The sequence below is a fragment of the Benincasa hispida genome, chromosome 1 (genome assembly GCF_027475165.1).
Source record: "Benincasa hispida cultivar pf3 chromosome 1, pf3_genome.v1.1, whole genome shotgun sequence".
Taxonomy (NCBI): Eukaryota; Viridiplantae; Streptophyta; class Magnoliopsida; order Cucurbitales; family Cucurbitaceae; genus Benincasa; species Benincasa hispida.
The window spans coordinates 41,187,780-41,213,001 of NC_143478.1; the positions used below are offsets into that span (position 1 = coordinate 41,187,780).

At 34.1% G+C, this 25,222-nt stretch overlaps 1 protein-coding gene across 1 annotated transcript in view; it reads left to right on the forward strand.

Moving 5' to 3' along the window:
* Positions 1-545: 545 nt before the first annotated feature.
* The window catches only part of LOC120084222 (Zn-dependent exopeptidases superfamily protein), a 30,012-nt gene continuing 5,335 nt past the window's right edge, over positions 546-25,222 (forward strand). The window contains exons 1-12 of the mRNA XM_039040129.2: positions 546-792; positions 1,795-1,905; positions 2,015-2,129; positions 3,157-3,239; positions 3,397-3,473; positions 11,591-11,668; positions 12,422-12,493; positions 12,625-12,698; positions 12,799-12,931; positions 13,020-13,091; positions 18,277-18,396; positions 23,531-23,602. Coding sequence (XP_038896057.1) covers positions 732-792; positions 1,795-1,905; positions 2,015-2,129; positions 3,157-3,239; positions 3,397-3,473; positions 11,591-11,668; positions 12,422-12,493; positions 12,625-12,698; positions 12,799-12,931; positions 13,020-13,091; positions 18,277-18,396; positions 23,531-23,602 — 1,068 coding nt within the window. The 5' untranslated portion in view covers positions 546-731. The remainder of the gene's footprint in view (positions 793-1,794; positions 1,906-2,014; positions 2,130-3,156; positions 3,240-3,396; positions 3,474-11,590; positions 11,669-12,421; positions 12,494-12,624; positions 12,699-12,798; positions 12,932-13,019; positions 13,092-18,276; positions 18,397-23,530; positions 23,603-25,222) is intronic.

Here is a 25,222-nt window from a genome sequence, read left to right on the forward strand (position 1 = left end):
AATATTTTTGTTTGGATAATTAATTTATAATTTATTTTAAAATGTATATGAATTAAAATTTCTACTAATTTTATTCAATCCAAATAATTTGATAGAAGTTTTTAAAAAATGTTTTTTTGGGGCAAATGATTAAAAATAATTATCATAAAAAATAATGAATTATTATTTTAAAATACATATAACAAATTATATTAATATAAAGGGATATTATTATAATAGAATTAGTTACATGGTTAAGAAGTCCAGCAAATTTCTAAGTAAGCTAAATCTAAAAGCTGATGTATATGAGCTTTACACGTTAGTTAAAATTAGAAGGTGATTCTGATAGATTAATAAATAATTCATTTTACCAAGTTAAATTACTTCCATAATTTGAAGATTGCAAACTTAATTCTAAACGAAGTTCGAGTACAATTTATAATACCAAACTGATTCCATTTTCACATTTTTAATCCAACATTTTCTCACACAATTTAACTTTTATTTTATCGTTAATATTTTATGCAATCTAATACTCTTTCAATTTTCAAAGATTCCAGCAGACCGAACCCCATTTTAATCAAACGTCTAATTTATTTCGATCATACTCGAGCTATCTCATTTTGATTTTCTCCTATGTCAGAAGGTCAAGTCCATTTCAGGGACCTATTCATTCATCTTCACTCTTCGCAGAGCTGAGGTCCCTAAGAACGGATTGCGATTCGACGCAGAGGACAGCCAAACCAGATTCCATGTCTTCCCATTTTCTCTACCTCCTCCTCTTCGTTACTTCCCTTCGTCTCTCTTCATCAGGTATGTTCAAACAGAAGGGGCTATCAGTTCTTTTTATTTTGTTTCAATCGCTTCTTATTGCTCTTTGGGTATGAATGCCGATCAGTCTCTACGTATTGTGTTTTGAGTACTTCCAATTTCTTATTCTGCATAGTTTATTGGCAGCTAAAGGGTACATTGTTTGAAGCAATTAAATGCCGTTTTGATACTTTATATTTAAATTTCACCATCGAATGCTTTGTTGTAAGTGCTTTGTTTGTTTGGACGCTGGTTTCTTTGCTTCCCCTCAAGTTCTTATTGCATATAGATAATTCGTTTTTAACCAATGGAGATACTGTTCCATCCCCACGAAGCTTATTCTATGGTTGTTCATACGACATACTCTTCTGGAGGATTCCCGAGCTGCCCTAACGATCCTATTAAGGGGCAGAAGGTTGGAAGAACATTTTTAAATGTTGCTGTTCCCATTGTTTGGTTGATAATTTCAGTAATGTCTTCTCATAAAAAAAAGAAGAAGATAATTTAGTAACATCATCCATGTAATTACTTTTTATTTTATTAACCCAATTACACAATCTGCTTACTAAACATCTCATACATGTGTAAGTATGTGAGTAGAAAGTTGCTATATAGTTATGTTAACAATGTTTTAGAAGGCCCTGGCTTAGACTTAAATGAGAAGTGGTTTCTTTATTGAAAAAGCCAGTCCCACTAGTCTTTTGCTCCAATATTCACTACTACTAGTCCTTTGGGATCAGTTAAGGTGTGCGGAACTTGCTTGGACTGAAGGCACATTTATACTAGATAATTACTTTTGCCCTCCTTCCAGTGGTTATGTTATCAGTCAGAGTTGGGGCTAAGTTGAAAGATAATAACACACATGAATGGTGGATAATTATGGGTTTAGGCAAAGTTATCCTTTCTTCTAATATAATTTTATAGCTCTCTTGAGTGGGCATTTTTATTTTTGGCTTCAAAGCATCGATGCTGACATGTTATCATTTTTGATAATGCATTCAACAGATGAACACTCGATGGAGTCGGTTCCTGATCTTCAAAATTCAATGTACCTAGCAGTTGATGGTTACCCATGCATTCGATTACTTAATCTTTCTGGTGAAATCGGCTGTTCAAGTAGGTTATTTTGCACTAGATGTTGAAAATCAATTACTTTCTCTAGTGCCAACGTAATCCTCAATGGAATATGGTGGCATCATCCATGTCTTTTTACTCTGTACCTTAGATCCTGGACGAGAAAAGGTTGTAGTTCCAATGATTAACTTCAAAGATGCTGATGAGATATTGCAACCATCTGCAGTTTTAGTTTCAATGGATGAAATCTCGAGTTTCTTTACTAGGTGGGTCTTACTTTTTTATATGTACTCCCTTGATTCCTACATATTCTTGTTTCCTTAAAAGGATTATTTTCTAGGCTTGGGTCTAAACACTTTCCAAACCTCCCAATGAAAAACTAAAGATAAGTGAAGATAAAACCTTTTTTGAAAAGGAAACAAGATTTTTCCATTAATGTAGAAAAGAGTACAAGAGAAAATGAAAACAAGACTACAAAGAGTAAACTGAGAAAAAAAAAAGAAAAAGTATATGGGTGATAAAGACAAATAAAGCAAATAAAGCGTAGAACTACAAGAAAGCACCTCAATTATAAAATGAAATCAGTTGACATGAGGAAGAAGTGAACTCAGATTGTGGGGGGGGGCATCCATCCGAAGAAAGCACCCCAGTTGTAGCAAATATATTCGGAAGGCTAACTCTTAAAAGCTTTGAAAGGGAGCATCAATGAGGAGCTTTAATCTTGATAAGCTCATAGCAATCTGGCCCTATATTTGAAGATTTGTTGATTTCGTTTCAGCCAAATGTCTAAAAGAATGGCTTTTGAAACATTGATCTATATAAGATTAGGTGTGACTGGAACAAGTGGAAAACAAAGAATTTGAAATATATTGGCATGAACATCTTCACCAAAAACATAGCTTATATCGAAAATACAGAACAAAGAAAACCAGCAAACCTTGAGAAAGAACACCGAGAGGAGATACAAACTTTATCTTCCAAAGCTGAAAAACACAAAGGGCAAAAAGGAGATAAAAGCCATATATGGAATCTTCTTTTGGAATTGGAAAAAGAGGTTTGGAGTGGAGTACTAACTAAGAAAATCAACGTCTCTTTTGGATCTCTTGTACTAAAATATTTCACTAGTTGCGGTGACATTCTGAAAAAGAATCCTCAATTGCGCTTTTCCTTGCATATTTTTGAACTGTTTCTCCAGTGGGATTATATAAATGATCTCTTCCTTCATTTTCTTCTTTGCTCATTAGAATTGGAAGAGAACTATCTACTCAGGTAGAATTCATTTACCTATTTCAGACTACAGGATGATTCTCATTTTGCAAATAACGTTGGTGGTGTTTTAATCAAACCAGGAACTGAAATGCAAAATAGTACAAAAGGTAAAATTCATTTACCTATTCGGGTTCTTTCCCCCCCTTCATTTTCTTATTTCCCGTTCTCTCTCTCTTTCTCTGTGTGTTCTTTTTTGGTTGTATTTGTGTGGTAATTTAGGCATGCACATCAATTACTGACGTGGTCATTTATTTTTGCTTGCAGGATTTTCTCCGGCCCAAAAGTTTCCACAAGCTTCATTTGCTCCTTACAAAAAGATTGACTATGAATGGAACCCAATTGTATGTTTGAATATTCTTACAGTATTCTCAGATTTTTTAGGACTGGTCAACTTTTAGAAGTTTTTTACTGCAAAAGTCTTGTTCTGTTATCATTTATAAAGCTAAGCATCGAACTGCGAATCCTTGTTTGATATCATACCAGCCATATGATAACTACGACTTATTCTCAACTTTCTTGATTAGAATCTGGTAAGAGTTTGGTCGCCCAAGCAATCATTAGGGCAGATCTGTGGTGAAATTTAGAGCTACTACTGACTTTAGGGGTTTGTCTTAACTGAGTTTGAGGTCTGAAAATATTTGGACATCAGCCGCAGTTGCATTACCTTGAAAGAATCTACTTTTGGCGCTAAATGTGCAAGAAATTTTGGCTTTTTAGAAAGCTCCTCTTTCTTTCACAAAACTTGATCGACTTGGAGAATAATTAGTTTTATTAAGTAGTGGATAAAGGTGGCAATGTCTTTGTCTCTAACAATCAAATTGAAAATGATATTGATATTGTACTCCAACTTCTTTCTCTCTCCACAATCTTTCCTCCCCAACATCCCTGCTTGACCGTACCTCCTCCTCATGATGAATCAAACTTTCAACCGTGCTGCTACCATAGATCGAGATTAACGTGAAGGGGTGGGGATAGGCCCAAACTACAGAGGAAGTAGAGTTTGTCTAACTGAATCAACAATATCTATTGGAGTATGCTCAGATGGATCATAGACTGCTTTAATTTTTTGTTAGCAGCTCCCATTAACGGGGAGTTTTTCAAGTTAAAAAGGATCAATGATCAAGTTCTGTGGATTGAGAAGATCATGAACAAAAGGGTTTATGTAGTCGAAATATATGAACTAGGATTACAATGGGGTTAACTCGCATCCTCCATTTTTCTCTTAGCCTAAGTATAGTGCAAGGCCCCCGATATTCCACACTTGTAAAAGGAAAGGTAGAAAAGGGAAGTTACATGAGGAAAATATGGGAAAGGATGAAATACATGAAGTTGGTTAGAGTGGGGGACCACGGAGGATGCTTAAAAAGGAAATGACGTGCAAGGGAAAGGAGAGATCATTTTTAGTAAAGGCTGCTGGCTCTTTTGGGGGAAAGAATCACCGGCTCTCTCGAATGTGCTGGTTTTCCATTTACCTTCTTTAGTTGTTATCACACCGTGTTTCTTTACGGATCGAGTACTTGTGTCCTTCTTGGAGTTTTGTATATTAGACTATATTTCTTACTCTGCCCATCAATACAATTACAGAGCTCTGTTGCTCTGTTTCTTCTATATTTTGTTGGGATCATACTATTTGCAGAAAAGAAGATACCTAACATACAATTTTTGTCTTGTTTAAGAAAGAGGTGAGTGGATCTCTTTTATAGAGCTTATGGCCATACACAACTTTGACTCAAAAGGAAACCATTAATGGAAAAGGTTGTGTGACTACAACAAACTTCTCCATTATCATCAATGGAAGACCAAGGGTGAAATTTAGGCAGCCCGTGACATTCACCAAGGTGACCCCCTCTCTCCATTCCCATTTATTTTAGTTGTTGATCACTTCGTTAGTATGTTGTGCTTTGCATCCTTTAAACTTGCGAGTTCATCATCTCCAATTCACAAATGTTTTAGGGTGTGACGTGACGCCTTACTTTTTTCTTCTCACGGAAGAAAATATCTCCAATCTTATTAATATGGTGAATCTCTACAAGGAAGTCTTAAGCCTTAATATGAACTGACAAAACTTAGAATTTTTGGGAATTAACAGTGAAGAGTCCCATTTGCTTTCTTAGCTAATTGGTGCATAAAATTGGAAGTTGATCGAACACCTATTTGTGGTCTCCCTCCATGGAAATCCGTGGAGTGAAGGTTGCATAATTGGAGCCAAACTCATATTTCAGGAGGAAGACTATCCCTCATTAGAGCTACCTTGGTTAATCTACCCATATACTATCTTTTCCTTTCCAAGATCCCTAAGGGCCCATTTGTTTCCTAGGTTTTCTCATGGGATTTCAGACAGACATTTAATATCCTTGTTTGTTTCACAAAATTTCACTTTCTAAAATCCAGGGTATTATTATCCATAAAATTTTAGAACCTATATGATGTGGGTTTTTCAATACCCTCCATAATTGTGGGAATTTTATGCTTGGGAGATGAACAGTAAAAATATAGCATAGTTTATTTTAATTATTTAATCAATTAAAATAAAAATAAATGGCTTTTATATTAAACATAATTAAATGATTTAAATTAATTACTAAAAATAATTAAATTAAGGGAAAATTGCACAAACCACCCCTAAACTATTGGGTTTGTTGATGTTCAATTAAATATGGGGAAACTTGTCAATCCACAAATCTATTAAAAAAAAAAAAACTTATCGCGTGGGAGAGCTCTCATCGACAACAAACTTAGACAGATGAAGGGCGGTAACGGCGGTGGCACTTGTAGCCGCTTCAGATGCTTGATTGAGTTTATCCGAAATTGAAATTGCTTAGTCCACATCTCGCTTACACCAAAATGATCCAAGGCTTGAAAATTGTTAGACACACAACGCTTAATGGAAAAGTTCCTAGTTCGTCGGAGTTGAGATACCAAAAAAAAAAAAAACTATTTTTCTTTTCTTTTAGGCGAGATCTAGAAGGTTGTTAGACGCAAGGTTGTCACTTGTAAGTAAACTATTTCATGATTTTGGCCTTATGCATTTGAGATTCTTTTTTTTTAAAAATTATATTTTTTAAATGAAAATGAAATCACTTCCTTCAAGACTTATGCATTTCAAACTTTTTCGTCCTTCTTTGTTTTGTTCCTTCTCACTCTTTTTCAAACTCTCTCCATCTTCGATACCATGCCGGAGCCGTTTCTGGCCCACCCCATCCGCCATTTGAAGCTGCTACAATAGTGTTACTCTTGCTGCCCTTTCAACGATCCAAGACTACCGGTGGTAAGAGGTCTTGGAGGTTCTTTTCTGCATAAACTTTTTTTTTTTTGGTTTAATAGATTTGGAAATTGACAAGTTTGTCCATATTTAATTGAACATCAAATAACACATGGGCTTGATTGCAACACTTAATAAACTATAGGGGTTTATTGATCGAATTAATAGTTTAAGGGTATAATTGTACAAACCCAATAGTTTAGGGGTGTTTTGTGCAATTTTCCCCTAAATTAAGGGATGTTTTTAAATATTGGAAAATGAGCTAACTTATTTACAAATATAGCAAAATATCACTGTCTATTAGTGATAAACAGTGACCTTTTTCTATATTTGTAAATATTTCCAATAGTTTTTCCATTTAAAACAATTACTCTTAAATAATATAAATTAATTAGAATATTGATAATTTATAATAATAGTTTTTATTAAATAGTTAAGATAGCATTGGTGGATTGAATTGATGACTGCATTAATTGGTCTCTTGCATTTAATTTAGTAATTATTTGATTTTTGGTTTTTGTTGGTGGACTAAACACAAACATTTGACTTCCAGATATTAATTTCCTGCATATCCAGACACATACATTAAATCCTAGATATTTAATATCTATACTCATGAAACAATATTTTGATCCAAACGGGTCCTAAGAAAGCTACCTCCTCCATCAAGAAAATCCATTGCAGTTTCTGTTGGGATAAAATCAAAGAAAAAGTGAAGAAACCTCTCTTACAAGTGGTATGGGAATCTTGGATTTGCATCATTTTTCTTTTGAAAGGAAATATAACTTTTCAATATAATGAAAAGAGACTTAATGTAATCCTAGATTTGCATCATAGAAATATGGCTTGCTTGAAGGAATCTACTTAGTGCTCTCTTTCCAAATTTGGGGGTTTATCTATTCAAGATATTTGCCTTACTTGGAAATGTTTAATTTTGTATTAGTAGCTCTTTATTATATTTTTATGCTCGTCTTTTTCAATCTGTTTTGGAGTTTGTATCTTTGGAGCATCAATCTCTTTTCATTATATAAATGAAAAATTTGTTAAAAAAAAAACTAGATGGACATGGAAATTCCACATACAAAGAAATCTCTTTGGCGGAAAGCGATCATGGTGAAATTTCACCCTTTTTTGGAAAAAGGAAACAAAGATTTTCATTGATGAAATGAAAAGAGTCTAATGCTCAAAGTGCAATAAAACAAAATAAGCAAAATAAAACAAATACAACCAAATGTAGCCCATAACTGGACTAAGCCAGAAAGATAAAGCAAATACAATTAAAAACAACCCATAACGTAACAACTTGGCTCTTGAACGGAAACTATAGAATCTAAAATTATGTGAACAAACAACCATGTGATGAGGGCAAATATTAGGAGACAAACCAACAGAGAGAAAGCCAACTCCTACTTTGACAATTCCGATAAGCAATCCAACTCATAAAACTGAAACCATGTAAGGAGCCCAACTTGACTTAGTGCATTTGGAGAAACTCAATGCCTTATAAACCAAAATAACCATTGATGTATGAAATTTACAAGAGAAGGGCTATAGCCCAAACCAAAGGAGTTACAAAAAAATTCCAATTGGTCAAACGAGAGGAGAGATTATAAGAGCTACAGAAAAACATACATTTGCACCAAGACATACCAAAATAGATACAATGTTAAAAAAGGCTATCAAACGTGCTTCTCTTTTCATTGAAGAGGCATTTGTTTCTCTCTTTTCAAGAGATCCATCGGAAAGCACGGACAAGATGCATTCACATGATCCTCTTTCCATTGCTGAAGCTGAAAGGGTGAGCATTGAAAATGTATGCGGGAATGCTAATAAGCTCGTTGGGAGGAGCAGTGTCCACCCGAAGGAAAGGCTTAGTTCCATCCAAAATCTTTCAGCAAAAAGACAATTGATGAATAGGTGACTTGAATTCTCATGGGTGGCTTTGCAAATCGTGCAACATTGTGGGGAAAGAGCCATGTGAGGAAAACATTGTCGAACTTTCCTCTCTATGAATCTTTCCCGAGATTGTTTCCGCTCTCATTAAAGGATGCCTCTGTTTAAGATCATTGTAACATCAAGGAAATTGTAGAATAGGTTGATCTAAATCTCATTCTCTCTATTGTCCGACTTAATACCAACAAGGATGAATGGCCTCCGCTTTGGTGGCTCGTGAGATTTGGGATTTTCACCCCAAAATCATTAATCATTGCTCTTTCATCTATACCTCAAGGGATCCTCCAGACTTATACAAGCTGATTTTGGAAGGGGCTCTTTTCTAAAGAAGAATAAATTCTTTCATGGGATCAACCTAAATTGAATCAACACAATGGAAAAAAGTTGATAAAGACCACTCTTGAAGCCAACCTGTGCGTAGCTCAATTGGTTTAGGCGTATACTTCCGACCAAAATGTCAGAGGTTCGAATCAACACCCCTGGATTAGTCTCTCCTCAAATTGCTTAAAGACACTTTGATTATGAGACTTAAGTCCATCTCTTCATACATGGCCTTTTCTAAGGATTTGGGTACACTTCCAAATAATCTCTAATTGGTTTTTTCACGCCCGCATTTGACCTAAAGGATGGTTGCCCACTCTTTTCAAACTATCCCTTCTAAGAGACGAAATAGGCGCGTTGGGTCAATATCAACATGGTTTTCTTTGCATTATTTGGAATGAAAGGAACAACAAACTTTTTTCATGACAAAGATAGTACTACTAAAGCTTTGATGGACATTGACAACATTCTTTTTCTAGCTTTATATTGGTGTAAACATGTCTCTTTTAACAATTATGGTTTAAGTACTTTAATATTCAATTGGAGAAGTGTTTTGTAACTTCATTTGGGTGTGATGTCCAGGTGTGCCTGTTGATCCTTGTATTCAAACTTACTTTGTCTCATTGTAATTCGAGCAATAGTTTCTTTTCATTTCATCAATGAAAATTTTTGTTTACGTTTAAAAACAACCTTCATTTGGGTGCTATGAATGATTCCTTCTAATATAAATTGGGTCTCAATCCATTCTACTTTTGAGTATCGATCTAAATTTTCTTTGTAATAGGTAGAAATATGAACATGGCTTTGCTGGCAAGGTGGGGTTGGGGATTTATCTTCGAGGAGGAAGCTTTATGGCGCAAAGTGACGGAGAATGTTCATGGAAGTGGTTCTCACAATTGGCATATTTTGTGTAATTACGGAACAAGTCTTCTTAGTCTATGGATCAACATTTCTTGAGCTTGGCTACAAGTAGAATATCTTGCTTCTTCTTTGAGTTCTCTCTTCCCAAGTTTACAGAGAATTGCTTCTAATCCCAAAGATTCTGTCTTTAATCATTGGGATCCAGTTACTCAATCATGGACAGTCACATTAGAAGATCTTTGAAGGAAGACGAAGCGTTGGAGTTTCAACGGTTATTGGCATCTTTAGAGGGCCAAAGGGTGGTTGATTAGAAATGATTCTAGAAGTTGGAAATTGGATTTGTTAGGTTCATTTTCAGTTAATTCTCTTTTCAAGCATTTGATGGGATCTCGTCCCTTTTTTTTAGTAAATGAAAAACACAACTTTCATTGAGGAAAAAAATGAAAGAATACACGGGTAAAAAACCAAACCTACAAAAATGGTCTCCCGCTATAAGAAGGGATTCCAACTATACAAGATAGCACCAATCGAATAATTACAAAAGGTTTTCGAAATCGAAGCCCATAAAGAAACATGGTATCTAACAAGGTACCAAATATCCTTACGATTCCTTTCCATTCCCCTAAACATCCTATTGTTCCGCTCACCCCACAAGACCCAAAGGATCGCACACACATCCATAGAAAACGGCCCTTCTCTCCAAACAGCAGATTGAGAAGGAATTCCTCGATCATAGTACTAGCATCACTGCGACGAACATGCATCAAATCAAACGTCTGGAAGAATCCCAAATACTACTTGAAAACTCTTAGCGCTAGAGAATATGGTCCAGATCATCCTCTGCCTTCCGACAAAGAAGACAACAAAAAGGCCCAACAAACGAAGACAACTTCCTCGCAGGCCGATCCATCGTGTTAGCACGACCGTGAAGAACTTGCTAGGTAGAACTTCACCTTCCTAGGAATCTTCATCCTCTAAAGCACAGAAACAACCGGCACGCCTAAGGGAGATGGTCAACTAGACACTAAAAGAAATACTTGCACGAGAATCCTTTCGAAGGATTAGGGCCCAAAAGCTAACATCCTTTCTCTCTTGTTTAAAGAGGTGGCTCTTGAGTAAAGAAAGAAGAGCAACCAACTCCATTGCTTCCCAACTGGAGAGATCGCTGGAACCCGAAAGCAAAGGAACAAGAACTCCTGGACCATTCCAAAAAATCGACAACAAAGTGATTTTTGAGGAATGACAAATGATAAAGACGAGGGAACAAAGCACAAAGAGGTCTATCACCCACCCAACGATCCTCCCATGAATAACAAGCTGTGTAGCTTTGTGGATATCAATCTGTCCAAAGGGAGTTAACACTATTATTTGGGTTATGATTTCTGGGGTGCTGAATTGCTCAAATACTCTTCAAAGGGCTTCCAAGTAATTCACTCTCGCCCTCAATTTTCCCTCTTAGTTCGGCAGATAATGAAGATTCTCTACATCTAGTCTTTGGTTGTTGTTACTACATAGAATGTTGGAGGAAGCTTAATCTTTGTTTAATCTTCAATGGGTCTTGATCGATGATTTCAAGTCCAACGTCATCTAGCTTTTATTGGGCCCTTCATTAAAAGCTCAGCCTCAAATTTTGTGGGCTAACACGGTTAAAGCTATTCTTTCTGAAATTTGGTTTGAGAGGAATGGGCACCTTTCAAGATGAATCACTTCCTTGGTTTGATCGTTATGAGATTGCACGAGCCAAGGTTTCTACATGGTGCTCTCTTTCCAAACATTTTGCAAATTATTCAATTCAAGCTATTTGTCTAAACTTGAATGCTTTTATCGTTTCTTCTAATATTTGAATCTTTGTTTAGTCTTGTATTACTTGCTTTATATCGGTAAGTTTGAGTTTTATGTTTTGTTTCCTCTTCTGTACTTTTAGCATTAGCCTCATTTCATTAATTCAATGAGAAGTCTTGTTTCTATTTCAAAAAAAAAAAAACCAAAAAAACAAAATCATTGGCTTTCATTTCTTATTTGGCTCAACAATCTATAGCATCTAAAAGTTTGCACTTGCAGGGATCTGGAATTATGTGGAATCAATATAACTTTCCTGTTTTCTTAATATCTGAGAGCAGCATTTCGTCTATACAGGAAGTAATTTATGATTCCTTTCAACTGTAAGATGTTTCATTTACTATCTGAAAGTTTGGCTCAGTTGCTATATGCTTCTCTCTGGAAATCAAATTTTTATTTTGATTTTTCTGATGGTAGCCGTAGCCATTTGACGTTCTTTAATAATGTACAGTTCTTCTTTGTCATTAGAATAAGATCATGACGTGCTTTTACTGTTAATAAATGGTTACGGAGAACCTACTTTTACAGATCATGATTTTATGTTTCTTTGTGGCCTTCGGTATGATGCTTTTTAGTAATTATTTTCTTAGTTTTATTTTGCTTGATTGGGGGGGGAAGGCCTTTCTTTTAGGTAGCCTCCTCTTTTTTGTATGCATTTACATTCTTTCATTTTTTCTGAAAGTGTGGTGTTATTCATCACAAAACTGAAATACAATTTGTAAACGCCGCCAAATAACAACAAACCAAAGCAGAAAAGTAGAAATGTTTTTGAACCAGTGCATGTGACTTAGGGTTGAAATTTATTGATGTTTTGCAATTATGTTTGCATACTGAATTAAAAGAGGACAGCTTTAGTTTATATTTTTTTGAAGCTACAGGACTTGCGTTAGTATGTATAATCAAGGACAGCATTTTTGACATATGGTTGATGTTTCTTATGTAATTTACCATAAGCTCGATCCATTTAAGTGCTTTCATGCTTAATAGATAATTATGTGAATAACGATGATTAAAATAATTTATTCTGTTGCATAATCTTACCACTTGATGCAGGCTGCTTCAAAAAATGTGAAGAATAAGAAAGATTACATATCTAATGTTGCTGAATTTGATCTGGTGATGCAGGTACTTAGTTTCTGGTGTTACATTATGATTACATTTCAGTGATTTCACATCTTAAATGGTTATTTAATCACAGTTTGCGAGGTCTGTATAATTGATATATATATATATTTTCCTTCTTCTCTTTCCCCTAGACAACCAAGGCTGGAACTCATAATTCAATGTCTTGTTTGAAAGAAGTAACATGCCTTCCGTTAGGTGGATACAGGTTAAGTTATATATATATACACACACATATATATTTTGTCTCCACATAGTTTTACAATCTCACCGTGTTTATTTTATTAAAAGCGATAAGTATATTACAGTGTCTGGTCATCACTTCCTCCAATCAATACCTCTTCCTCTGATCAGTCTAAGCCGGTCATTCTCACAGTGGCTTCAATGGATTCTGCCTCTTTCTTCCGTGATAAAAGCATTGGTGCAGACTCCCCCATCTCTGTATGATTTATTTTGAACAAGCATATCAGTCAAAAACCTTACCATGTTTGTTCTGCTACCCGTTAAAGTTGTTTTTGATACATTTTAGGGCCTGATTGCGTTGCTGGCTGCAGTTGATGCACTTTCCCATGTGGATGGATTTGATGATCTTCATAAACAGGTTCTTATTGAAACTTCCTTTTTCTTCTTGTTTTCTTTTTTTCTTTTTTTCTTTTTTTGGATAAGTTCTTATTGAAGCTGTTTTCTTTGTATCTAATTGCACTGTCTTTATATTAAGAGTAAGAGCTTACTAGCTCAAATGGAAATATTCTATAATTTTTCCATCTACATAGCTGCATTTTGGACTTATTTAACCTTAATCCTTGCCCTTTAATAGAGGATCTAAGCCTAAGTTACGACCTGTCTAAATTACTATGGAAATTGAAAAAAAAAAATTATTTTCTTGTTTGGACCATGTTTCTTTGTAATATATATATATATTGATGAGATTCATAAAAACACCCTGCAAATATCTCAATTTGTATTTCGTGTTTGATCTAGGAACAACGGAAAAACAATGATCACATCTTTAATAATGAAAGTCATGTTTTTTATAATAAGAAAGGGCCACATCTTTGTATGTTTACTTAATCATTGGTGTCTTTGATAGTGAAAATTATATTTCTTATAAGAAAAAGGTCACGTCTTTGTATTGGTGCATGTTTCCTTAGATCATTGGTGTCAACCTTGTATGTGTGTGTAATGGTCACTTTTTTTTTTTTTTTTTTTAATGAAAGTTATGTTTCTATTTGGAAAAACCTTTTATGTACGTGTTGCATGACTTGGGGGGTTATTTCCAAGTAGTTCGATGATGGTGGGTTGGGGATAAGAAATCTAGCATTTAAGGGGCCGTTTGATATAAGGTATTGAAGATACTTAGAAATAAATGATGCCTGAGAATATAAGATATTTGGAAATCAAAGACGACTGTGTTTGGTTGTGCATGGGAAATGCTATCAGAATTTGATTAACATAAATTATGTTTGTATTTAATTTATAAAATTAAGTAGGATAATTTTGTATAATCTTAATAGATTAATTAATTAAACAATAAACATCATTTAATATATTGATAAAAATTGAATAAATTAAAATTAAAATTAGGCTAAATTATGCAAAATACCCCTAAACTTTGTACCTTGGGTAAAAAATATCCTTAAACTTCCAAAATGAATTAAAAATATCCTTATCTTAGTTTTAGATGAAAACCATCATTGTTTTGTGTCGAAAATACCATGAACTTTCAAAAGTTTTAAAATAACCTTAAATTTTAAAAAATTGGTTCAAAACCCTTATTGTCATATGAATAGAAACTGTTAATACCGTCTTACTTCTCTATTTTTTTCTCCCATGTCTTCTTCAATACCCTCTCACTCCCTTTTTTGTTAATTGTTTTACATTTGTTTATTTAAAATAAATAAATAAAAAAAAATTGCACACTTCAATAAAGGTATATAGACTATAATAAGAAGAAAGAGAATAATGGAAGCACCGATGGATTTTAGGACTTAAATGTTTTAACAAAATTGTATGTTAGTAGTTGAGTGTGTGTTTATAACCAAATACATTTTTTTATTTGACTATTTATCGTTTTGGTATGTTTTAAGTGGAGATTTTGATTTTGGAATTTTGTGAGATTTTGCGGGATTTCATATTTTAACTTAAAATTTTGGTTGTTGAGAAAATTGGTGTAAGAATTGGAAAAACAGGAGAAAATGAGAAGGTCTATATGAAAATATGAAGATATCACTATAATTTGTTTTAAAATTGGTTTTTTTCGAACTCAAGAAAACTTTAACCAAATTGATCACCATACTATTGTAGAATCATTTAAAACTTTTTTTGGGGAAATTTTGGAGTTATGTTTGCAACGAGCCAGGATATTAACGGTTTTTGTTGATATATTGAGAGTATTTTTGACACATTTGAAAGTTCATGGGTATCTTTTAAACAAAACTTTAACGATTTCCATCCAAAACTAACGACAAGGGTATTTTTGAATTTTTTTTAAGATACAAGGGTATTTTTGAAACTTTTGAAAGTTGTAGTTCAAGGGCATTTTTTATAATTTAACCCTAAAAGTAACCAATTAATATTTAATGAATGTCATATTATTATAATTAAGGCTTAATCATTTTTATAATTAATTAAGTTCAACATTCGTAATTTTAATTTTAATTAAATAATATAAAAAAATATATTTTAATAAACAATGTGTAAAAAGTGAAGAAATGAGATAAAACCATGATATGTTAATAATAAATATAGGAGCTGTTTCTAAATATAGGTAAATGAACCAAAATATTTACAAATAATAACAATATATCATAGTCTATCTGTGATAGACCGTGATAAATAGCGATAGACTATTATTTGTGTCTATCATGACACAGATAGTAGTCTATCGCTGTCTATCGTAAATAGACTGTGATATTTTGCCATTAGTTGTAAATATTTTTAATAGTTTTGTCATTTAAAATAATTTTCCTAACTATAAATGGTGTGTTTGGAGCAAGGACTATCTTAAGATTATAATAACCACCTCTTAATACAGTAAATACTATTTTGTATTCTCCAATTAGCTATAGTCAAAACTATTTCAAAACCCCTATTTGCTACCGTATTTACTATTTGCTACAATTTTTACTAATTTAGATTCATTATTTTTTTTTATTTTTTGCTACAATGTTTACTATTTTCGTCTCAAACTAAAATAGTTTACACCTTAAACACATACTATTATGACCCCAACTAAAAAAATCTCCACCCAAAATACACATTATTATAATTCAACTATAATAACCTAGGACTATAATAACCAACTCTTTGCCTCACGCCCCCAAAGTAATAAAAATTAAGGACAATTGTTTTAAATGACAAAACTGCTAAAAATATTTTCGAATGTAGCAAAATGTCACTGTCTAGCAGTGATCGACAATGATAGACACCGATAGGTGACATTTGCTATATTTGTAAATACGTTGACTCATTTTACTATATTTGAAAACAATCCAAAAATTAGTCACAATAAATAATTAACTGAATATAAATTATCAACGATGATTATATGTTCATAACGAAGGATCAAATTAAAATTAGTCTCTATGAATAATTGTTTGATTATAAAAAAAACAATAAGTAATCAATTCTTATTATTAAAAAAATGAATTTTTGTACTGACTAAATTTAGTTAATCATAGTTTATTAATTAAATATATTTAAGATATTGTTAGTTAATTAATTAATAATTTATGTAATTACGTAATTGCATTCATTTAATAAATTTTTATTGTAAAAATAAGTTAGGCAAATATTTTACCAGGTTATTATTGATTTGTTAAACAAATATTTATATTAATTTTGTTAAATTAATATTAATTTAAATGATTAATTATTTAACTATATTCAAAATGATATTAGATATAAAATGAAAAACAAAAGAAGAGTGAAAAGAGAGCCTACAATTTTGGAAGGGAAAAGAAAACCCTTGTATGTGGGAAATGAGGATGTTGGGAATAATTTATTGAGGCCATTTGATTAGAGGTTTTTCTGCATGCAAATTGATACAGACATCCAAATCCCATGTTTGTTTCACAATTTTCAACTAATTGCTTGGGAATAAATTACTCTCAGCATCCTCATTCCCCATAGACAAGGGTTTTCTATTCTCTTCCAAAACTGTGAGTTTTCTCTTTTCCCCTCTCCATCTGTTTTTCATTTTATATATAATTTCATTTGAAATATAATTATTAACTTAATAATATTAATTTAACAAAATCAATATAAATATTTATTTTAATAAATCAATAAAAACCTATTAAAATATTTACTCAACTTACTTTTACAATAAAAATTTATTAAATAATGCAATTATTTTTTTACATAAATTGTTAATTAATTAGTTAACAATATCTTAAATATATTTAATTAGTAAACTAAGATTAGTTAACTTTAGTTAGTACAATAATTTATTTTTTATTGATAATAATTTATTATTTTATTTTTTTTAATAATCAATCAATTAGTTATTGAGATTAATTTTAAGGGGGATTTTCAAAAATAGAAAAATAAGGGAAACTATTTACATAAAATAGCGAAGTTTAATCTTCTTTGATAGAGACTGGTAGAAGTCTATCAATGTCTATAAGTGATAGAAACTGATAGAAGTTTATCATTGATATTATGTGATAGATGCTGATAGAAGTCTATCAGTCTTTATCAGTGTTTTTTTTTGCTATTTTTGTAAATAATTTGACATTTTTTCTATCTGTGAAATTTTTCCTAATTTTAATTTGATCATTTTTTATGAACATATAACCATTATTGCTCATTTATAATTAGTTAATTATCTATTGTGATTAATTTATATTACTTCATTCATTATTAACATATCATATTTATAGAACTTCTTTTTAGTATTCTTTATTAATATATCATATTTTTATCTCATTTTTTTAGAAAAATTATTTTAAATGACAAAACTGCTAAGAATATTTATAACTAATAGCAAAATATTAGTCTATCTATGATAGACTGTGATGGACACAAATATAAGTCTTCAAAATATCACAGTCATTCTGGGGAATGGGTCATCAAACTTTATCCAAATGTTTATAAAATCTAAACTTTTTTTTTTGGGGAACCTTACTCTGGTCAGACGTGTCTTGTGATACATTTGGACACATGGTGGACATGTTTCCAACAAACAAAAAACGTGGTTGCTTTCATTATTATTGTTTCATAAATATTAATATTAGACATGTGGATATGTGCCTATACGAAATGAGAAGTTCTAGAAAAACTCATGGCTGATGGCATTTTTGTACAAGGAATATTTGATTTCGTGGCGTGAAGGATCTCTCTCTCTCTCTCTTGGGGTGATCCCTTCTTTAGTGGAGGGCCAGAGGCTATGATTTTCCTAATGGTTCTTATAGGCATCTATCTAACTGGATTGTTTTTTGGTTCACATTGGATACATGCATGTCGGTCGAAGAAGAATAGAAAACTGACCTCCCCCTTGAAACTGAACTGATAGCTGTATCTATCAAACTAAACCAACTTTAACCATGGGGGGGGATGGGGGATGGGGATTTATAGACTTAGGTTAATGCCACTTATTAGACTTAGTGGGGAGCTTGTTGATGTGTGGGATATAATCGTCCTAAGCCCGTATGCAGATGGTCTATAATTTGTTTCCTTTTCTATTTGGCTTCATTCAGATTGATTACATGGAGCATGGTGCTTTACATCTTGTCTGTATCATTTGCTTTTCCCCGTTCTTATCTTGCTAATTCTTGCTTATACAGCTTGTTTTTGTTGTCTTCACTGGAGAGTCCTGGGGCTATCTTGGTAGTAGGAGATTTTTGCTTGAACTTGATTTACAGTCTGATGCTGTCAGCGGCCTTAACAATAGGTTAATTGATTCGGTATACTACTGAACCTGTAAATTAGTGCTCTGAATTTTAGTTTTCTTATACTCATTATTCTTTGACAATGTAGAATTACACTTGTCTCCAAGGGAAGAACTCCATTTTCTACTTTTCTTGCTTGAGTGTCTTCCTAGTACATTATCACTGGAAAAATGCATTATGGATGAAAATAATCATCCAAATCCTTTGGCTGCTAATTTGTAACAGTCAAAGGATGATTTTCCCCTTCTCGTGTGTAGTTGGGTTCTGTTCATATCGCATGTATGTGGTTTAATATTTGTACACAATTCTGGTAAGTTTTTGGCGGGGATGTTTATCTTTGAATCTTTTCTCTTTATTTTTAAAATTTTGTTTCCGTAATTTGTTCTTTTCAATTGGGAAGGTACATGTATCCTTAAATTTTTTTCAAACCGTTCTTAGCCAGGGTCCTACGTATTTCTTGTCAGCTTTCAGGACTCAAGTTTTTGTTAGTAGTCTTAAATCACTGATTGATCTAAAAGTTTAAGCTAATAGGTGAAGGTAAATTTAATTATAATATCTAACACTCCCCTTCACTTGTGGGCTTGAAATATGAAGAAGGCCCAACAAGTGGAAATGAATATTAATTGGGGAGGAAAGAACGTTGCAGAGATTTGAACACAGGACATCTTGAACCAACCTGCTCTGATACAATTTTAAATCATCGATTGACCCAAAAGTTTAAGCTAATGGGTGAAGGTAAATTTAGTTATAATATCTGACAAATAGAAACCTTGAGAAGATTATGAGAGATTTCCTATGGAAACCCTTCCTAGGGGGCCACACTATGATGAAACATTGTGTCTAAGTTGAGTATTTAGAGAGCGTTTGGCCATTGGGAATTTGAGACTTCGGAATGGCGATTTCCCTTGGAATCAAATGTTTTGTTAGCGAGTGCGAGCCCCACCCATTTAAATGGGCCCCATTACGTGGTTCAAAAGGAACAACTTACAATACTTGGTTAGCTTTTGGTCTTCCCTCCTTGGATGGCTTGAAGACCTATTTTTGGAAAGATTGTCGGGTGAGGCACACACGTCTTTGTTAGAGTTCCTTTTTCATTATCAATCTTCATCTAGGCTGCACTCTGTCATTGGTTGCCTCCTTTTTGGGTCTTTCTCCTTGGTTCGACTTGGGTTTTCGTAGACTTGTCTTTTTGGGAGTTTGTGTATGTTGTTGCCTATCCCTCTTGGATTCCTTAGTTATCCTTGTGGGAATTTGGAATGTTAGGTGTTGGTTTCCTAGTCCTTCGAAAGGCTTCTCCTGCGATTTCTTTTCCAATCTTTTGGCAGCCCTTGTTCCCATTCCTTGTTCCCTTCTACTCAATATGGAAGGTGTATTCTCCAAAGAAGGTCAAATACTTTGGATTGGATTCAGAAACTATTCTTCTGTCTTGAGACCAAAATGGTATTTTCTCTACATGCAGGCATTGAGGATCTAGGTCATTCGCTGTGATTGTGCTAGTTTTTTTTGCCATATTAGGGATCACATGTTTGGGACTCTAGGGGTGAGCTAGCTTGGTTCATTACAAAGATTGTTCTTGTGTGATGTAGAAAGTATTGGTCCAGTCTCCCTTTAGGGAGAAAAAGGAAGCAGTTTACAAAGGACGGTTTTTTTGCCATCATTTGGGGCATATGGCTGGCGAGAAATAATTGGAGCTTATGAGAGATTTCCTTTGAGAATGGTTGGATGAAGGAAGAGGTTTTGAGCTGGGAAGCTTGTGAATTTGTTTGTGTGGGGGGTTGGATATTTAAGGATTTGGAACAAAGCTCCGTTGGCTAAGTGGTATGGTGTTTCCCCTATGAACTCGAATTTTTAGGCATAGAATCATTGTGAGTTAGTACGACTCTCACCCCTTTGAGTGGTCTTCTAGTGGGGTTAAAGGCATGCACCAGAATCCCTGGAAGGATATTTCTCTTGAGATTCCCTCTTTCTCCCATTTAGTTAATTATGTGGTGGGGGAAGGTGAGGCCATGTACTTCTGGGAGGATCTTTGGGTGAGCGATAATTCCCTCTCCTCTGTCTTGGGCATGCTTGACCATCCTCAACCACCCTATATTTATGCCTTGTGACTAGTTTTAGCAAGTTGTTTTTCATTTTCATATTGTTTTCCTTGTTAAGTTGCTCCTTGCCATTTTGATGTGCAAGCTTGACATTGTTGAAATTGTGCAGAATGTACTATAGTGGACACCCACTTGTCAACCCCCGACCAAGTGTTTTTCTCTTTGCAATCAAATACCTTCTTGGAATTGACAGTCTACAATGCGCTCTCTTTCACATTTTTTTTTGAATCGGTAACAATAGGCTAGACCCTACATTGAAGTTGTCTGCGACTTTCGAGTGGGGTAAGAATTTTAATCGATTTGTTGTTCTTCAGTTTTTTGTCACTAGAAGTTTCTTTTGAAGTCTTTCAGTGAGTCTTTCAGTGGGTGTTGTAGTTTTGGGCCTTTTTTACCATTCTTCACTTCAAGTGGGTTTTCGATAGCTTGTTTAAGATCAACGGTTTCCCGTTTGGTTGGCATTTTAGAAGTTTTTCGTCAGTTGTTTTGTCTACTTGCAGTGTTTGTTTACATTGAGAAGTTTCACATTGGAATAATTCTTTGAGCCTATCAAGATTAGTTGCTTTTGGTTTTGTTTGAGTTCGATTAGGGTATTGTCTTCTATTATTGGTTGTATTTGGCCGAAATGGTTGTAAATGCTATATTTTGTTAAGCATTAAGTCTCTTTTCATTTTATCAATGAAAAGTCTTGTTTCCTTTTTATTTTTTTTAAAAATTGTGATTGATTATGGATTGAAGACATTGCGAAGAAATATGATTGCAAGATGGGCTCCTGGTCAACAGAATACTTGGGACTCCCTTTTTGGTAAAGCCCTCTTCTAAGTCCTTTAGGCTTTCCTCCTGGCAGCACAATTTTTTTTCCAAGGGAGGCAGACACTCTTTTGAAAGCCACTCTTTTGAACTTGCCCATTCACTACTTGTCCCCTTTTCAAATTCCACCGAAAGTGGTGGTTATCATTGATAAAAAATTTAGAAGTTGGGCTGTTGTTTTTTCTGCTTTTGGTTGGAATATTGCTGCCCCACTGGCCATTATAGCATGGGTCAGAATGTTTTTCGCCGATCATCCTTTTAAGGGTACAAAAGGACTCCTATGGGACAGCATTAACAGAGCCATTCTTTCGAAGATTTGGGATGAAAGGAATTCTAGGATCTTCAATGGAAAAGAAAGATCCCCCGGGATATTCTTGAATTATCTATTTTCAATGGCCTTTTCTGGTGTAAAAATTTACAGCCCCTCAATAGTTACGATTTAAACTTCCTTGTATCGAATTGAAGGAATCTTTTGTAATCCCGTTTATGGCTCATTTTGTACTCTTTGAAGATTTCATTCATCAATAAAATAGTTTCTTATAAAAAAAAAAAAAAAGAAAAAAAGTTTAGAAGTTCCCTATGTCTGGCAATTGAATCGGCAACACCAAACATCTCCTATGTTGGACATTCTCAAATGTCCTTTACACGGTGACCTTGGCATTTTTTATATTAGACATTGAAAAAAATCTCTTTTAGCCAAATAGTTATGGTGCTTCAATCAAGAGTGGAGATCTCTCATCAAGGGTAAATTTGGATCCTATCACTTTGACCAAAAACCATCTAGCCACCATACATTCTCATCTAAAAGTCCTTGGACCCACATTTTGAAGCTGAAGGACCTCTTTTACAGCAATATCCAGTGCAAAGTTGGAAATGGAGCCTCGGCTTTCTTGTCAGATGTTTGGTTTGGTTCTTCTCCTTTCAAGCAAAGCTTCCCACGATCATTTACCATTGCTGAATCTAAAGCTGCCTCCATTACTGATGTGTGGAATTTCGATAATGAATCTTGGTCTTTAAAGTTTAAAAGACATCTAAAAGACTGAACCAATCTCCTACTGGGTATTCAGCTCTTGAGCCAGCCCGATTGTTGGATTTGGAAGCTTGAAACTAATGGTCTTTTCTCTACAAGTTCATTATTGACACAATTATCTTCTGACAACTCATCCAATGCGATTGACTTTTATATAAAGAGTTGGAAATTCAATGCCCTAAAAGGATCAAGTTTCTAGTTTGGGAGAGATTAGCCACTCTCGCCTTAACACTATTGGATTGGCTACAAACTAGATGCCCCTAGATCAATATATCCTCCTCAGAATGATGCCTTTGCCAAAGAAACAGTGAAACAACGAACCATTTGTTCATCCACTGCCCGTTTGGTAATACTATTTGGACTGAATTGCTCCTTGCCTTCAATTGGACCAAAGTCCTCCCATATGGCTTGTTGGGCTGGGTCAGCATGACATTACTGGACCATTCCTTCAAAGACACAAAAGCTTATTTATGGGCCAGCTTCATTTGCGCGGCTTTGTCCTAGATTTTGGAACAAAGGAACGCTGGAATCTTAAAAAACAACTCAAATTCCACCAATGATGTAATAGAGGCTTCCATTTTTAATGCTCTCTATCGGTGTAAACAGTTACAGTCTCTTGAAAGTTTTCTTGTTGCAAATTGGAACAATCTTTTGTACTTCCTAAGGCCCTTTTTGTAATCCTTTTGGATATTTCATTATGAAATGTTTCTTATAAAAAAAAAAAAAAAAAAAAACTGAAAATGGTTATACTTATCATGACCAAAGAAAATTCGAATGGTGCATAGTTTTCAATAGAAATTCTCAGACTCCTGAAAGCATATACCTACGGATGGTGCCTTCACTGCCAGGATCGTTTCAATAAATTGGCAATTACATGTGGGTGAGAAAAGTACGTAGGCTTAGACAATAACTTTTCTCCATCACATGAGATAAAGAACGTGATGTTTCAGAGATTCCTAGTTGAGGAAAATAAGGATTTCATACAGTCATATTTGAAAGTGGTTTAGCATGGCATTTCATTTGAATGACATGATGTGGATTTGGCATGATATCAGAAAAGTAACTTTTTTTTTTTTGAGGTAGAGCTGCCTTCATTTATTTATTTTTTGTTCTTTGGTCTCTGTGTTCTTTTCTTTTCTTTTCTTTTTGATAGTTTCGGTCCATTTTATTGAAGATAAAAAGTTGAACTCACTGTGCTTTCACTTGTTCAATTTAGGTTTTTGAAATTGGATCTGTTGGAAAGAGCTCCAGTCATGGTTTTGGAAAGTTTTTCGCTCATATGACAGAGGTAATGGCTTCTTTCCTCTTAATTATTATTTTAAGGGCAAATTAACTTCTTGGTTTCTGAGGTTAGAGACGTCCATTTTATTTTACCAGCATGGTTTCTTTACCCTGCCTTTGCAGAAAGAATGGGGGAGAGAGTGGAGAGAGATTTCTCTCCGTTGAGTAGGGTCGGGGATGTCCCCAGCCTTGCCTTGATTCCCCACCTCGTCCCATCTAGTTTTATATATATATATATATATAATACATAAAACAAACCCTAATTTATAATGACTAAAGAAGGAAATTGAGGGCAATTTTGTTGGATTTCCTTTTCTTTTTTTCCTTTTTGGAAATACGTTGTAATGTTTAAGTTGAAGACTATGTTGTTGTATTTGTATATTGGAATTTTAACTTTTAGAAATTAGGGTGATTTGAACATTCTGTTTATATTTTTACACTTGGCATAGGAAATTTTATTTTTTCCCCTTTAAACGGAAATTGGATTGGAAATGATCCACTAAAGCATAGAAACTTTTAAAAATGTATTTGGTTGAGAATAAATTAAAAAAGAAAAAGCAAATGAAAAATTTTCCCTTTGGGGAACTTGAACCCCACAAGGAATGTGTGTATGATCCCCGAGGAACTAAACTTAGCAATTTCAGGAGGATGAGGATCAAAATAGGGGGTGGGGATGGGGAAGCCGGCCTCGTCCTCGCCCCACCTCATTGATATCTTTGGTTAAGGTTTAGGATTTGTGTCAATTTAGTTCCTAAGTTTGAAAATTGGACAATCAAGTCCATGATATATATAAATTGCTCAATTTTAGTTCCTTCATCAAAGGCACTGTCAACTTGATGTTGACGTGGCAATGTTTAAAAAAAACAATGAAAACAAGTAAATAATAATAATAATCAAAATTAAAATATAGTTAAATAAAACTATCCTTCCCACCCAACTTGTTTGACCCTTCCCTTCCCTCTTTCCTTCCTCCGATGAAGACTCCATTGCCAACATAGAAACCCACGCCGCTGTTGAAAAAACAACCCCCACCAACCCCCACCAAACCCATGTCGCCGACGACCACCTTTGCACAAAAGCAACTCCGATGACCACCTTCGGGCTCTGACGACCACCTTCGACGACAACTCCGACTAGACCATCTTCGATGATTGACTTTGGTGAACATCACCTCTATCAACCAACACTAACATCCACCTCAGGCGACCAACTCTGATGAAGACCACCTCTAACGAGACCCTTAGTGGCAACCCTAGTTTTTGTAAACGTGTAAATAAACCTTTTGTAACGACTCGACGTTCTAGAATGAGAATCAGATCGATACTATATGCGTGCATAAATCTCAAAAGGACATTTTCACAAAATTTGACTAAATTCAAAAGAATAAAATAATTTTTATTATAAAACCAATAAAAAGCATAAAATCTTTGTTCGGGGTACTCCTAACCAAGGTTGTTAACTCGTGAAACGGAAGGAGTATTGAAATCAAAATTTAGTGTATCGAGTGTCGCAACGTATCGTGTATTGTAAGTTTCAATTAATAAATAATATTTAAATGTAAATATAAATAATTGAGTCTAAAATAGATCAAAACAGAAAATAACTTAAAAATATGTAGGAAGAAAAC